At 46.3% G+C, this 15608-nt stretch overlaps 1 protein-coding gene across 2 annotated transcripts in view; it reads left to right on the top strand.

The window, feature by feature from the left end:
* The window catches only part of CASP3 (caspase 3), a 70438-nt gene that overhangs the window by 27734 nt on the left and 27096 nt on the right, over window positions 1–15608 (top strand). For both annotated transcript variants that reach the window (XM_069744300.1, XM_069744301.1), the window contains exon 2: window positions 11459–11550. In XM_069744300.1, the coding sequence (XP_069600401.1) occupies window positions 11477–11550 (74 nt within the window). In that variant the 5' untranslated portion in view covers window positions 11459–11476. The remainder of the gene's footprint in view (window positions 1–11458; window positions 11551–15608) is intronic.

Below are 15608 nucleotides of genomic sequence, written 5' to 3'. Positions count from 1 at the left end.
CATCTGGCCCAGACCGACATGACAACTTCTTCTAGCCAGGACTCTGCTGCAGAGAATACAGCAAAGACACATTTCACTTCTCATATTCCAGCCCCATCACCATTTATTCCCAACCTGCACAAACTCCTCATTCTGCTGACATCCCAATACTGAGCCGCTGCTGCCGCATGTGTCCCTATAACTGCACACGATACCCCAATACTAAGCCGCTGCTGCCGTATGTGTCCCTATTACTGCCCCTGCTGTGTGGTTCTGTGTGCCCACTAAATTCTAAATCACCCCTCTATAATATATATAGCAATGCCAGTTGCAAGTGCCCTAGAAAACAGTGCCCATATTTTGCCCCTTAGAAAGTAATATTGCCCTGTGTGCCCCTTTGATAGTCACAGTAAACTGAGTTCCCCTATAACAATAAGTGTCCACTTTACATTTAATAATGTCCCAAGTCTCCCCCTGTACAGCTCCCCTATACACAGTATGATGCTCTTATAGATAGTATACTGACCCCTTAGTAGCCTCCACATTGTTTGATGGCTCCAACACTGTAATCCCCACACTGTATGATGCCCCATATAGTATAATGCACCAGATAGTCCTCAATATAGTATAATGCACTCCCCATAGGCCTACTCTATATTGTATAGTGCACCCCCCCATAGGCAGACTCTATAGCACAAGGCAGACTCTGTAGTATAAGGCAGCACCCCATAGGCAGACTCTGTAGTATAAGGTAGCACCCTGCAGGCAGATCCTGTAGTATAAAGCAGCACCCCTATAGGCAGACCCTGTAGTATAAGGTAGCACCCCTATAGGCAGACCCTGTAGTATAAGACAATACCCCAATAGGCAGACCCTGTAGTAGACAGCACCCCCCCATAGGCAGACCCTGTAGTATAAGGCAGACCCCCCCATAGGCAGACCCTGTAGTATAATGCAGACCCTGTAGTATAAGGCAGGTCCCCCATAGGCAGACCCTGTAGTATTAGGCAGACCCCCCATAGGCAGACCTTGTAGTATTAGGCAGCCCTCCCCCCCCCCCATAGGCAGATTCTGTAGTATAAGGCAGCAGCCCTTAAAAAAATAAGCAAACACTCACCTCTCTTCTTCCTGGTTCCTGCGCTACTCTGAGCTCCCACTCGTCTCCTGACAGCGGGAGCCGGGCAGTGACTCATCGCGCCCGCTGTCAGACGCTGACAGGGGGATGATGGGGGAAGGAGCGCAGCGCTCCTTCCCTCATCATTGCTGTCCGCTGTATCGGCTAAATGCCGGTACAGCTGACCCTGCGATAACAGGCGGGGGAGGGGGGGGGGAGCACTGCTGGCACCAGGCCCCCGCCTGCTCAGGGGCCCCATAGCGGCAGAGTAGGGAGATCGATTCACATGCCGATACGGTTACAGTAGAGTAGCTCCGGGTGGGCCCCCTCTGAGCAGCGGGCCCGGGGCGCCTCACCTTCTGTCCCCTCTCCCCGCCCTGTTAGCTACGCTACTGATGCTAGTGCATTATTGATGCACAATGTACTCAAGATGATCCAGAGTAATATAATGGCATACTTCCAAGAAAAAGCCAGGGACCACTTTATGGGATTAAAATAAATGTACATTTAAATTCCTGTGAAATTATATCTACAATAGATGGTTATTTAAATATTAATTGTATGACAAATATGAAAACTGATCATCTGTAAGTAGAAAATATATTTTTCAGAATTGAAATAGCCGTACTCCAAATCTTCTGTGCTACCTAACTAGTGTGATCAAGTGTGTAAATACATAGGTCCTGGTATATACAGTAGTTGAAATGTGTATACTAGTTGCCAATAAGATTATGTGTATACCGATACAGTATTTGGCAATTGCTAATCAGTAAATCTTCCTTTAGACTTTCTGCAAGATATATCGGTTCGGTCCACAGCTGTCTACAATGTTTTGGCTGCTTGTGAACAACTGTTGAGACAGTTGCAGTTCTTCATGTTACTTACTTTATTTGAACTGGTTTAGTAAAGTGTGTCTAGAGAAAGCATTTTTGGGAAATCGGAGGTTCTCAAACTGTTAGTAAGGTTTTTCTTTTTATTTTGATCATCTCCCTTGTCAAAAAATTCTTTACTGGAACTAAAACAAGCTGGCTAATCTACTATATAATTGTCTAAGGGTCACTTCCATCTGTCTGTCTGTCACGGATATTCATTGGTCGCGACCTCTCTGTCAGTCATGGAAATCCAAGTCGCTGATCGGTCGCGGCAAAACAGCCACGACCAATCAGCGACCGGCACAGTCTGGCGGAAAAATGTCCGCTCCTTCCTCCATACTCCCCTCCAGTCAGTCCTCACACAGGGTTAATCCCAGCGTTAATGGACCGCGGTGTAACGCACTCCATTAATGCAGCTATTAACTCTGTGTGACCAACTTTGCTATTAACCCTGCGTATGCAGCATCAATAGTAAAAAGATCTAATGTTACAAATAATAATTAAAAAAAAGGTTATTCTCACCCTCCGCCGTCGCGTCCTCTCCTCGGCAGTGCAAGCGGCAGGTTCCGGGGCCAAGGATGGTATGCAAGAAGGACCTTCCATGACGTCACGGTCATCTGACCGCTACGTCATCACAGGTCCTGCGCTCATACCAATCCTGGGACCGGAAGCTGCTGCATGCACCGCACACAAGCTCCAGGACTACAAGGGGCCCTCGGATGGTGAGTATATGTTTATTTTTTATTTTTTAACCTGTTACATACGAGGCTGGGCAATATACTACGTGACTGGGCAATATACTACGTGTGCTGTATACTACGTGGCTCTGTGCTGTATACTACGTCGCTGTGCAATATACTATGTCGCTGGGCAATATACTACGTCGTTGGGCAATGTACTACGTCGCTGGGCAATATACTACGTCGCTGGGCAATATACTACGTGGCTGGGCAATATACTACGTGGCTGGGCAATATACTACGTGGCTGGGCAATATACTACGTGGCTGGGCAATGTACTACGTGGCTGGGCAATGTACTACGTGGCTGGGCAATATACTACGTGGGCTGTGCGATATACTACGTGGACATGCATCTATATACATAATTGTCTAAGGGGTACTTCCGTCGGTCTGTCCTTCTGTAACGGTTATTCGTTCGCTGATTGGTCTCGGTAGCTGCCTGTCATGGCTGCCGCGACCAATCAGCGACACGCACAGTCCGGAAAAAAATGGCTGCTACTCACTCCCCGCACTCACTGCCCGGCGCCCGCATACACCCCTCCAGTCTGCCCTCACACAGGGTTAATGGCAGCGGTAACGGACCGCGTTATGCCGCGGTGTAATGCAGTCCGTTACCGCTGCTATTAACCCTGTGTGACCAAGTTTTTTACTATTGACGCTGCCTAAGCAGCGCCAATAGTAAAAACATCGAATGTTAAAAGTAATAAAAATAAAAAATGATTATATACTCACAGGGTTAATGGCAGCGGTAACGGACCGCGTTATGCCGCGGTGTAATGCAGTCCGTTACCGCTGCTATTAACCCTGTGTGACCAAGTTTTTTACTATTGACGCTGCCTAAGCAGCGCCAATAGTAAAAACATCGAATGTTAAAAATAAAAAATGATTATATACTCACCTACGCCACCTTTCCCGCTCCTCGCGATGCAACCGGCCCGTTCCGGTCGCACGGATGCTCTGACAGAAGGACCTGCCATGACGTCACGGTCATGTGACCGCGACGTCATCACAAGTCCTGTGCGCCTGCGTGGAAAGGACCTGCAGTGACGTCACGGTCATGTGACCGCGACGTCAAGACAGGTCCTGCACCACAAGGACCTGCCGTGACGTCACGGTCATGTGAACGCGACATCAGCACACCCTGGGACGGGAAGACGCCGCCTGCACCCCACACAGGCGACAGTGCTACAACGCGCCTGCAGAAGGTGAGTATATGTGTTTTTTTTTGTTTGTTTGTTTTTTTACCTGTGTCATACGTGGCTGGGCAATATACTACATAGCTGGGCAAACTACCTGGGCTGTGAAATATACTATGTGGCTCTGTGCTGTATACTACGTCATTGGGCAATATACTACGTCACTGGGCAATATAGTACGTGACTGGCTAATATACTACGTGACTGGGCAATATACTACGTCGCTGGGCAATATACTACGTGACTGGGCAATATACTACGTCGCTCGGCAATATACTACGTCGCTCGGCAATATACTACGTGGACATGCATATTCTAGAATACCCGATGCGTTAGAATCGGGCCACCATCTAGTAATAATAATAATAATCTTTATATAGCGCCAACATATTGCTGCGTTACAGTTTAACAGTTTCAAACACAACAGTCATAAGTAACAATGTTAACAATAGAATAATTAAAGGAAAATAAGACGACCCTGCTCGTGAGAGCTTACAATCTATAATGAGTGGGGGAGACACAAAGTACAGGTGTGTATTCACAATGATGGTCCAGCCATCTTCAGGGGGTGGGGGATGGATGGAAGTAGTCAATGGGCTATATACACACACAAAATGACTTTGATAAGTGAACGTGATAGGCTGCTCTGAACAAATGTGTTTTGAGGGAATGCCTAAAACTATTCAAATTGTGGATGGTCCTAATATCTTGGGGTAGAGCATTCCAGAGGATTGGCGCAGCATGGGAGAAGTCTTGGAGTCGGGAGTGGGAGGTACGGATTACTGCAGAGGTTAGGCGAAAGTCGTTTGCAGAGCGCAGTAGTTAGTTAGGCCGATAGACTGAAATGAGGGAGGAGATGTAAGGGGGTGCCGCACTGTGGAGAGCTTTGTGGGTGAGAACAAGTACCATATTTTTCGTATTATAAGACGCACCAGACCATAAGACGCACCCCAAATTTTGGGGTGAAAATAGCAGAAAAAAAGATTTTTATAAGATGGGGGTCCGTCTTGTAGTCCGAATTTAAGGTATCTTACCTGAGGGCTGGCGGTGGTACAAGCAGGGTCACAGGCATGGTTCATTAATCAGGATTAGTCTGATCCAGTGTCGGCGGTGCTGATGTTCGGTGTGGGGAGTGCACCCTAGCAGGGTCCCTTCCTGCTAAGGTGGGCGACGCCGCGGCCTGGTGTCCACGGGGGGGTTGCAGCAGTGGTGTGGCAGAGGTGCGGTGGGCAGTATGGATTGCACCTGAGCAGGGTTCCTTCCTTAAGTGTGGTGACGCCGCGGCCTGGTATTCAAGGCGAGCAGCAGAGCCGGGTTAATCACGGGTTTCTCGGTGGCCATCTTGCTGAGGCCGCGCGTGCGCATATTGAGTGCTCTGCTTCCCAGGGCTTCCGGAAAATGGCCATGGGGGGGCAGTGCGTGCGCAGATGGAGAACTCTGCTTCAGGAAAATGGGCACCGCAATCTCATTCTGCGCATGCGTAGCCTCCCGCGCCCATTTTCCTGAAGCCCCGGGAAGCAGACAACCTGTAAGCCCGCGTTCAAACTATAAGATGCACCCCCCATTTTCCTCACAATTTTTTTGGGGGGGAAAATGCGTCTTATAGTCTGAAAAATACGGTACTTTGAATTGGAGTCTATAATGAATGGGCATGCAGTGTAACGACTGGCGAAGAGCGGATACGTCTAAATACCGATTAGCCAGATGGACAACCCTGGCTGCTGCATTAAGGATGGACTGGAGAGGGGAAAGTCGTGTGAGGGGGGAGGCCAATTAATAGAGCATTGCAGAAGTCCAGGCGGGAGTTGATCAAGGCGATAGTGAGGGTTTTTGTTGTTTCCATGGTGAGTAAAGGGTGGATTCTAGAGATGTTCTTTAGGTGTAAGCGGCACGAGCGGGCAAGAGATTTGTATATGGGAGGTGAAGGAGAGATTGGAGTCAAACATAACACTCAGACAGCGCGCCCGCTGCCGGGGTGTTGTTATGGTGCCACCCACAGAGAGGGAAATGTCAGATTTAGGGAGGTTAGTAGATGGCGTGACCAAAAGAAGTTTAGTTTTGGAGAGGGTTATTTCAGATAGAGAGTGGACATGATGTTGGAGACTGCGGACAGACAGTCATTGGCGTTCTGTTGTACCACGGGGGTAAGGTCAGGGGATGACATGTATAGTTGTGTGTCATCAGCATAAAGATGGTACTGAAAGCAAAATCTGCTGATGGTCTGTCCAATTGGGGCCGTGTAGAGAAAGAGGAGAAGGGGCCCAAGGACTGATCCCTGAGATACCCCGACAGTGAGAGGAAGAGGAGATGAAGTGGAGCCAGAGAACAGTATACTGAAGGAGCGGTCAGAAAGATAAGAGGAGAACCAGGAGAGAGCAGTGTCCCTAATGCCTAATGACTGGACCCTAGAGAGTACGAGAGGGTGGTCAACAGTGTCGAAAGCTGCAGAAAGGTCGAGAAGAATGAGCAGAGAGTGGTCACCGTTACATTTTGCTGTCAGAAGGTCGTTGGTCACCTTGATGAGTGCAGTTTCTGTCGAATGTAGGGGGCGGAAACCGGACTGTGAATGTTCTAGGAGGGACTGAGTGGAGAGATGACGGATAAGGCTAGGTTCACATTACGTTATGTGAACCCGTTTAACGGACGACGTTACACCGCAGCATAACGCGGTGTAACGTAGTCCGTTAGCGCCACCATTGCTTGTAATGGCGAACGCATTGCTAGCGCACGCCCACATTGAGCGTGCGCTAGCGATGTGCCGTCATTTGAGTGACGGACCTCGAACGCTTCTGGCAGCGTTCGTGGTCCGTTCCTCGCTAGCGCTGCGCTAGCAGGATCGGCAAACGCGATCCCTTTTGGGACATTGTGTTAGCGCAGTCCGTAGCGCTATGCGCTAAACGGACTGCCCTAGCGCAATGTGACCCTAGCCTTAGGTGGGAGTATATCAGGCGCTCCAAGAGTTTAGAGATGAAGGGGACATTGGAGACTGGTCTGTAGTTGTTTGTGCAGGATGGCTAATAAAGTGATGTTGGACAATAATATTAAAGGGAACCCGTCGCTCTACCCATGCTGCCGAAACCACGGGCAACATGAAGCGGAGACTGGCTCCACACCACCCCCTTCATCAAGACTACCATGAATGATCTTTATGAATGGGGTCCCATGTTTTCTTTAAAAACATAATTTCATGTCAGGTGAATTCAAGTGAGACTGTTCCCTTTAAAAAAAAAAAGTTTGTTACTCTTTACAGAATGTAAAACGCATCTTTCTTGTCCTATAAAACTTCACATTAATTTTTAACCTACCATATAATATAATATCATGAGTGTTAGAATATTGCACTTTCATTTCTTTGGGCACAGGTCACATCTTGGGCTGTCTGCTGAGGCCAGCGGAATATGCAATCACAGACCAAGGGGCAAAATCGCCTGATAAAATGCTAACAGCCGGTACGGTTTTCTACTGTCCTGGCAGTTATGTGAGGAGTCTGGTTATTTATTAAAGGGATTGTCCAGAATTAAAGGGGTTTTCCTACAAAAGTTAATTTTAATCAATAGATATTTGAATAATAAGAATTTCCGCAATTAGATGTCTTTTAATTTAAATGTTCCTATGCTGAGATAATGCTATAATTTCTGTATACTTTTTTGCTTCCTCCCCTGCCCAGGAGCTGTGGTATAATCAGACCATGTTCCTGTATGGTAAATTTACGGGGCGGCGACGGAGCTTCGCCACATTGTAACAGACATGCTTCGTTCTGGAAAGACGCGCCGCATGTCCGTTTACGTGGGTCTGCTGCCTTCGTCTTTTATTAACGCATAGTGGAGATGGGATTTCAGGAAATCCTCTCCACTATGCTGTAACATCTGGACGCTGCATGTTTGACGCTGCGGCTGTACGCAGTGTCAAACGCAGCGTTTTCTGACTGTGGAAACATACCCTAAAGTTTCCAAACGTGTTGCACTTTCTGTTGACCATCACATGTTATGTATGAAACACTTAGCAGACTTCAGTGCAAGCCACATGCAACTGACTGCAACTCAGAGATTTCATTCATGCCACGTGGTTGGGAGCATATTTAACACAACAAGTATTTATGATCCCCGAGTTCACCATAGTTGAAATTCACACGTTTATGTGATCCGTGTGACGGAGAAACCACAGTTTGAAATAGCTGGCCTGTAGGTAACTGGTGTCAATAACTTCGCTAACACACTGCAACAAAATTTAAAGGGAGGCTAGAAATGGTTGAATTTGGAGCGCACTTTTTATCTCTGATCCATGTGTAACGGACAAACCACAGTTTTAAATAGCTAGCCTGTAAAAATAAATATTCCTGGCTCCTGATACCTGAGGCTATGTGTAGAAATATCTGTAATAGCAGCAGACAGAACTGAAATGGACCCTCTTGCTATATGCACTGCAGTCTGCCACATACACTGCCTGGCACTGATATCTATGCAGCTTTATTAGTCCTCAGAAGGACTGTTAGTTGAGATGGATATGTGTAGAATATATGGTATATCCACACTAAGTAAGAACCAAGCAAATCTCTCCCTAGCTCAGCAGCAGCTCTCCCTACACTGCCTGATTCCGGAGTAGACTGTGATGAGCATGGCAGTGCCAGGTCTGATATAGACCTGATGGTGCTGTGCGGCCAGCCAATCAAAGTAATGCCACAACCAACATGGCTGCTGCATTACAGTTTGTGGCAGACAATCCCTGCATGTTCATTCTCTAAAGAGCGCCGAACATGCAGGGTGGGGACCCGAGCTCCCGCCGAGCAACCCCGGAAATACTCAGCGAGCCCTGAGCATCTCAAGCAGTGAGCTGCTCGGGCGAGTACTGAGTAGTCGTGAGCATGCTCGCTCATCACTAATCCCCACCTTATGCTTTTCTTACGCTATTTCTTTTTTTCTGTGCTGCCTTGAAAACACTAGAAATATAGAAGTAATAAACTTTTGAATATAGTTAGTATAGTAACTCATCCATTTTCTGCTTCACTTTTGATCTTTGGAACTCTGAGTGATGACTTTTACTGATGTGGCAGTAGTAGTCACTGCAGGGCAAAAAAATGTAGTGGTGACATATCTCACAGCAGGTAAAGGGAAGCGGGAAGATTACAGTAATAATGTTATTGTTACATACAAAGTTGTAATAAGGAGTAACAAACTTTTTAAAAGCATAGTACAAACACTGTTCGGTCTCATGCACACACTATGTCTTTGCTGCACTCCCACCCCCAAAACACCCCCCCAAAAAAAAAATGCAGTGTTTCACATTACCATCGAAGCAAATGAAATCTTATGCACGTGCTGCTTATTTTTTCCTGATGTATAATCAAAGTGTGTGTGTTTTGTTTTGTTTTTTTGGAGGGGGGGGGGGGAATTTGCAGCATGTCAAGTCTTTCAACGTTTTTTTTTTTTTTTTTTTAACTAAGGTATTCAAATTAATTTCTTGTCATCAAGAAAGGTGGCGTACTGACCCATAAACTTTCTACTGTTTCCATTCACGGCCCTGTTCAAGCTCTTTCATAATCTGAGCACTTCTGCTTTGATCAATCACTTGCCCTCTTTGGACCTAAATTCCACCAATCAATATTACTGAACAAATTCTATAAAGTTTAAAAATGGAGTTACCTTTTATCTTCTGACCAAAATATAACGTACTGTGCTCCCTGAATTTAATGTAGGTTCAAGGACTGAGTGCGCATCTTACCTTCGCCAGCAGATGATGGTTGTAATATTGAGCGGCGCTTCATCCACAGCTGTTAACCTGTTAAATGCTGCTGTCAGCCTATGACAGCGGCATTTACAGCGCACGTCCCGCGGCATTGCTGTATATAATATAAGCGGTCAGATGATCATAGGTTCAAGCCCCTTTAGTAGAGACAGCGGCATTTACAGCGCACGTCCCGCAGCATTGCTGTATATAATATAAGCGGTCAGATGATCATAGGTTCAAGCCCCTTTAGTAGAGACAGCGGCATTTACAGCGCACGTCCCGCGGCATTGCTGTATATAATATAAGCGGTCAGATGATCATAGGTTCAAGCCCCTTTAGTAGAGACAGCGGCATTTACAGCGCACGTCCCGCAGCATTGCTGTATATAATATAAGCGGTCAGATGATCATAGGTTCAAGCCCCTTTAGTAGACTAACAAATACAGTAAAAAAAAAAATTGAATAAAAAAACTCGTAAATTCAAATCCACCACTTTTCCCTTATTAAAACATACGGTAATAAAAAAAAATACACATGATATTTCCATGTCTGTAAAAGCCAAATCTATCAAAATCTAAAATTAACCTGATCAGTAAATGGCGCAGCAAGATAAAAAATAAAATTGCCTGAATTGCGTTATTTTGTTAACAGTAATATCACAAAAGAATGCAATAAGAGGCGGTCAAAACATTGAATCTACCCTCAAATACTATCAATAAAGATACAAGGCTCTATCATCTGAAAATGTAAAATATTACGGCTCTTGGGAAAATAGGAACACAAATTTTTATTTTTATTTTTTTGTTTTGTTTTTACAAATTACTGAAATGATTTTTCATCATTTAAATAAAAAAAAAATATATGTATACACATTATCTATTGTTGTAATCATAATGACCTGGATAAACCTAATACCCGGTCACTTTTACCTTTTTATAATGAATGCTGTGAATTTAAAAAAAAAAAATTGTGGATTTGCGCTTATTTCGCCACTCCTTAAATTTGTATTTCTGCATTACATGATAATTCATTTTATGTCATTCAAACAACTATGTCAATTGAAAAATAAAAGTTATATCTCTTGGAAAGAAGGGGAGGAAAAAATAAAAGCGGAAAAAAAAGGAATATCAAAATGCTGTGGGAAGGGTTTATAGTTCTAGAAATCTCCTATAATTCTAGCTATATTAATGGTTTGTGTAATTACATAGATTCTTCTACAACATATTTGATGTCTATATATTTTCAGACAGAGCAGATTTAGTTTTCCTATATATAGTATACTGCATGGTGAGCGTCTGAATATATTTGGCACTTTCACCGTGCTTCACACAGGCCTTCAGTATTGCTCAGATCCTTTGGGACATGTGTTGCCCGAGTAGACGTGTTTATATATACTACAATGAGGTCACCGTCCCCGGAGGTTGATGAGGACGTCTGTGGCACGTTGCCTCACGAGGATGAAGTCATCCCTAGTTGTAAGCTCTGCCGTACTGTCTGCCATCAATAATTCATTCTTCCAGGCTTATTTTGTTTTATTCTTAGAAGAAGCTTTTGTTCCTTTTGCTAAGGCAGAGTCTAAAAGTGTGAGCCTTCTGGATTGACTTCTGTGCCCTGTCAGCTTCTCTATAGTGTTGGATTTGTCTGCTGCAGAATCCTTGACCAGAACCATGAGAGATGCCCAAAAATAACCAATGTCAGTCCAAGGCATACAATGTGTAACGTGGTTTAGTTATTATACACATTTTCCTCATTGCTATAAATGAATGTTTTATTAGAGAAAATCACCAACCGAATAGAGCAAATTGTCTAATAATCATTGACATATCTTCTAGACTTAAAGCGGAGGCAGAATGGCAGACACCCAGAATGGTACCCACGCAGCAGACTATATTGATGCCGGACCACCATATGTATCCTCCCACCAGTAAGTTTTGTCATAATACATGCAAAATAATATAATTGTATGAAACAAACAGTAGATATAAATGTACTGTATGACTAACGTTGCACATTGATGAATGATACTTGGGTAAAAATTTCTCCCAAAAAAACAGGTAATCTAGAATGAGTAGTCCTCCCTAAATTATAGAATACAAGCTATCCAGTCGAGTGCTGTCTGCCACATTGTTTTTAGGCATGCATCTCGACTGCAGCGCTACTGATCACTTTGTCAGTACCATAGACCGGTACTAGGCACATGGCTCAGTGAATGTCGGCTTCATCTACTGTCACTACCTGATGATCATGATGAAGATGAGTGTGAAGGCTAGGAGAGCTCTGTCTCCACTGCTTGGGGTAGAAGTGGATGGTACATTTCAGAGGAGGGAGATCTGCTGGAGGAGATCATTGGCAGTAGGATTAACATGGGGAAGAACGGACAATTATTGGAGTAGTAATAGATGCTGCAGGAAGGAATGGGTCTATGGGGCTAAGATATGTGATCCAGACAAAACGTCTATTGGTAAAGAGTAGTGATGAGCGAATATACTCGTTGCTCGGGTTTTCCTGAGCACGCTCTAGTGGTCTCTGAGTACTTGTGACTGCTTGGAGATTTAGTTTTCCTTGACGCAGCTGCATGATTTGTGGCTACTAGACAGCTTGATTACATGATTGGATTCCCTAGCAACCAGGCAACCCCCACATGTAGTCAGGTTGGGTAGTAGCTGTAAATCATGCAGCTGCGTCAACAAAAACTAAATCTCCGAGCACTCACAAATACTCGAAGACCACCTGAGCGTGCTCAGGAAAACCCGAGCAACGAGTATACTCGCTCATCACTAGTACAGAGGATATGTGCAAAACAGGTGAGCTTGTAATGGGGGGATGGGGCATCTTAGAAGGGATGTTGGAGGTGTAAATCATGTAGAAGGGGCTGTGTTCTTATGTAATAGATGTTCACACTGTGTGTACAGCTAGGTGTGTATTTATCCCTTTCCTGACCTTGGACGTACCCAGTACGTCATGGAAGGAAATAACTTCCCGACCATGTACATACTAGGTAAGTCATAGCTAAAATGCGGCACCGCGACCGCAGTCCTGGTGATCACGTTAAGGTGCCTGTTGTTTCTAACAGCTGGACACTGATCTCATCGTCATGGGAGGTATATCTAGGCCTTCTCCAACTTCCCACCCCCCGTAACTATGATCTCTGTGATTGGCTCTCCAATTCTAAACAGCCAGTCACAGCAATTTCAGGGTTTCAGGCAATGAAATTGTAACCGCACTGATCATAGGCTGGAGCCTAGCAACATCAGCACCACCAGGCCCAGCACCAATCAGAGTGCAGAGACGCAATCTGACCCCACAATGACCGCTCTGCACTTCGTCATTGTGGCCTAGGGGATGTTAACCCCTTCCCGACCTTTGACGCCACGTAGGCGTCATGAAAGTCGGTGCCAATCCGACCCATGACGCCTATGCGGCGTCATGGAAAGATCGCGTCCCTGCAGACCGGGTGAAAGGGTTAACTCCCATTTCACCCGATCTGCAGGGACAGGGGGAGTGGTAGTTTAGCCCAGGGGGGGTGGCTTCACCCCCTCGTGGCTACGATCGCTCTGATTGGCTGTTGAAAGTGAAACTGCCAATCAGAGCGATTTGTAATATTTCACCCATTATAACGGGTGAAATATTACAATCCAGCCATGGCCGATGCTGAAATATCATCGGCCATGGCTGGAAATACTAGTGTGCCCCCACCCCACCCCTCCGATCGCCCCCCCACCCCCCCGATCTGGCCGGTACACTGCTCCGGCTCCCCTCCGTCCAGTACTCCGCTCCCCCCCGTGCTCGTGTCCGCTCCCCCCGTGCTCCAATCACCCCCCCGTGCTCCAATCACCCCCCCTGCACTCCGATCCACCCCCCCCGTGCTCCGTTCCACCCCCCCGTGCTCCATTCCAGCCCCCCCGTGCTCCGTTCCACGCCCCCCGCGCTCCGTTCCACCCCTCCCGCGCTCCGTTCCACCCCTCCCGCGCTCCGATTCCCCCCCCCCCGTGCTCCGATCCCCCCCCCCCCCCCCGTGGTCCCCCCCCACCCTATCATACTTACCGATCCAGCCGTGGTCCCGTCCGTCTTCTCCCGGGCGCCGCCATCTTCCAAAATGGCGGGCGCATGCGCAGTGCGCCCGCCGAATCTGCCGGCCGGCAGATTCGTTCCAAAGTGCATTTTGATCACTGAGATATAATCTATCTCAGTGATCAAAATAAAAAAAATAATAAATGACCCCAACCCCTTTGTCACCCCCATAGGTAGGGACAATAAAAAAATAAAGAAATTTTTTTTTTTCCACTAATGTTAGAATAGGGTTAGGGGTAGGGTTAGGGGTAGGGTTAGGGCTAGGGTTAGGGTTAGGAATGTGCACACGTATTCTGGTCCTCTGCGGATTTTTCCGCTGCGGATTTGATAAATCCGCAGTGCTAAACCGCTGCGGATTTATGGCGGATTTACCGCGTTTTTTTCTGCGCATTTCACTGCGGTTTTACAATTGCGATTTTCTATTGGAGCAGTTGTAAAACCGCTGCGGAATCCGCACAAAGAAGTGACATGCTGCGGAATGTAAACCGCTGCGTTTCCGTGCAGTTTTTCCGCAGCATGTGTACAGCGATTTTTGTTTCCCATAGGTTTACATTGAACTGTACACTCATGGGAAACTACTGCGGATCCGCAGCGTGTGCACATACCTTTAGAATTAGGCTATGTGCACACGGTGCGGATTTGGCTGCGGATTCGCAGCAGTGTTCCATCAGGTTTACAGTACCATGTAAACATATGAAAAACCAAATCCGCTGTGCCCATGGTGCGGAAAATACCGCGCGGGAACGCTGCGTTGTATTTTCCGCAGCATGTCAATTCTTTGTGCGGATTCCGCAGCGTTTTACACCTGTTCCTCAATAGGAATCCGCAGGTGAAATCCGCACAAAAAACACTGGAAATCCGCGGAAAATCCGCAGGTAAAACACAGTGCCTTTTACCCGCGGATTTTTCAAAAATGGTGCGGAAATATCTCACACGAATCCGCAACGTGGGCACATATCCTTAGGGTTAGGGTTGGAATTAGGGTTGTGGTTAGGGTTAGGGGTGTATTGGGGTTAGTGTTGTGGTTAGGGGTGTGTTGGGGTTAGGGTTGTGATTAGGATTATGGCTACAGTTGGGATTAGGGTTAGGGGTGTGTTGGGGTTAGTGTTGGAGTTAGAATTGAGGGGTTACCACTGTTTAGGCACATCAGGGGTCTCCAAACGCAACATGGCGCCACCATTGATTCCAGCCAATCTCGTATTCAAAAAGTCAAATGGTGCTCCCTCACTTCCGAGCCCTGACGTGTGCCCAAACAGTGGTTTACCCCCACATATGGGGTACCAGCATACTCAGGACAAACTGCGCAACAATTACTGGGGTCCAATTTCTCCTGTTACCCTTGTGAATCTAAAAAAATGCTTGCTAAAACATAATTTTTGAGGAAAGAAAAATGATTTTTTATTTTCACGGCTCTGCGTTGTAAACGTCTGTGAAGCACTTGGGGGTTCAAAGTGCTCACCACATATCTAGATAAGTTCCTTGGGGGGTCTAGTTTCTAAAATGGGGTCACTTGTGGGGGGTTTCTACTGTTTAGGCACACCAGGGGCTCTGCAAACGCAACGTGACACCCGCAGACCATTCCATCAAAGTCTGCATTTCAAAAGTCACTACTTCCCTTCTGAGCCCCGACGTGTGCCCAAACAGTGGTTTACCCCCACATATGGGGTATCAGCGTACTCAGGAGAAACTGGACAACAACTTTTGGGGTCCAATTTCTCCTGTAACCCTTGGGAAAATAAAAAATTCTGGGCTAAATAATTATTTTTGAGGAAAGAAAACGTATTTATTATTTTCACGGCTCTGCATTATAAACTTCTATGAAGCACTTGGGGGTTCAAAGTGCTCACCACACATCTAGATAAGTTCCTTTCAGGGTCTAGTTTCCAAAATGGGGTCACTTGTGGGGGGTTT

The sequence above is a fragment of the Ranitomeya imitator genome, chromosome 1, assembly GCF_032444005.1.
Source record: "Ranitomeya imitator isolate aRanImi1 chromosome 1, aRanImi1.pri, whole genome shotgun sequence".
NCBI classification, from domain to species: Eukaryota; Metazoa; Chordata; class Amphibia; order Anura; family Dendrobatidae; genus Ranitomeya; species Ranitomeya imitator.
This window is presented reverse-complemented; position numbering and strand designations above follow the sequence as displayed.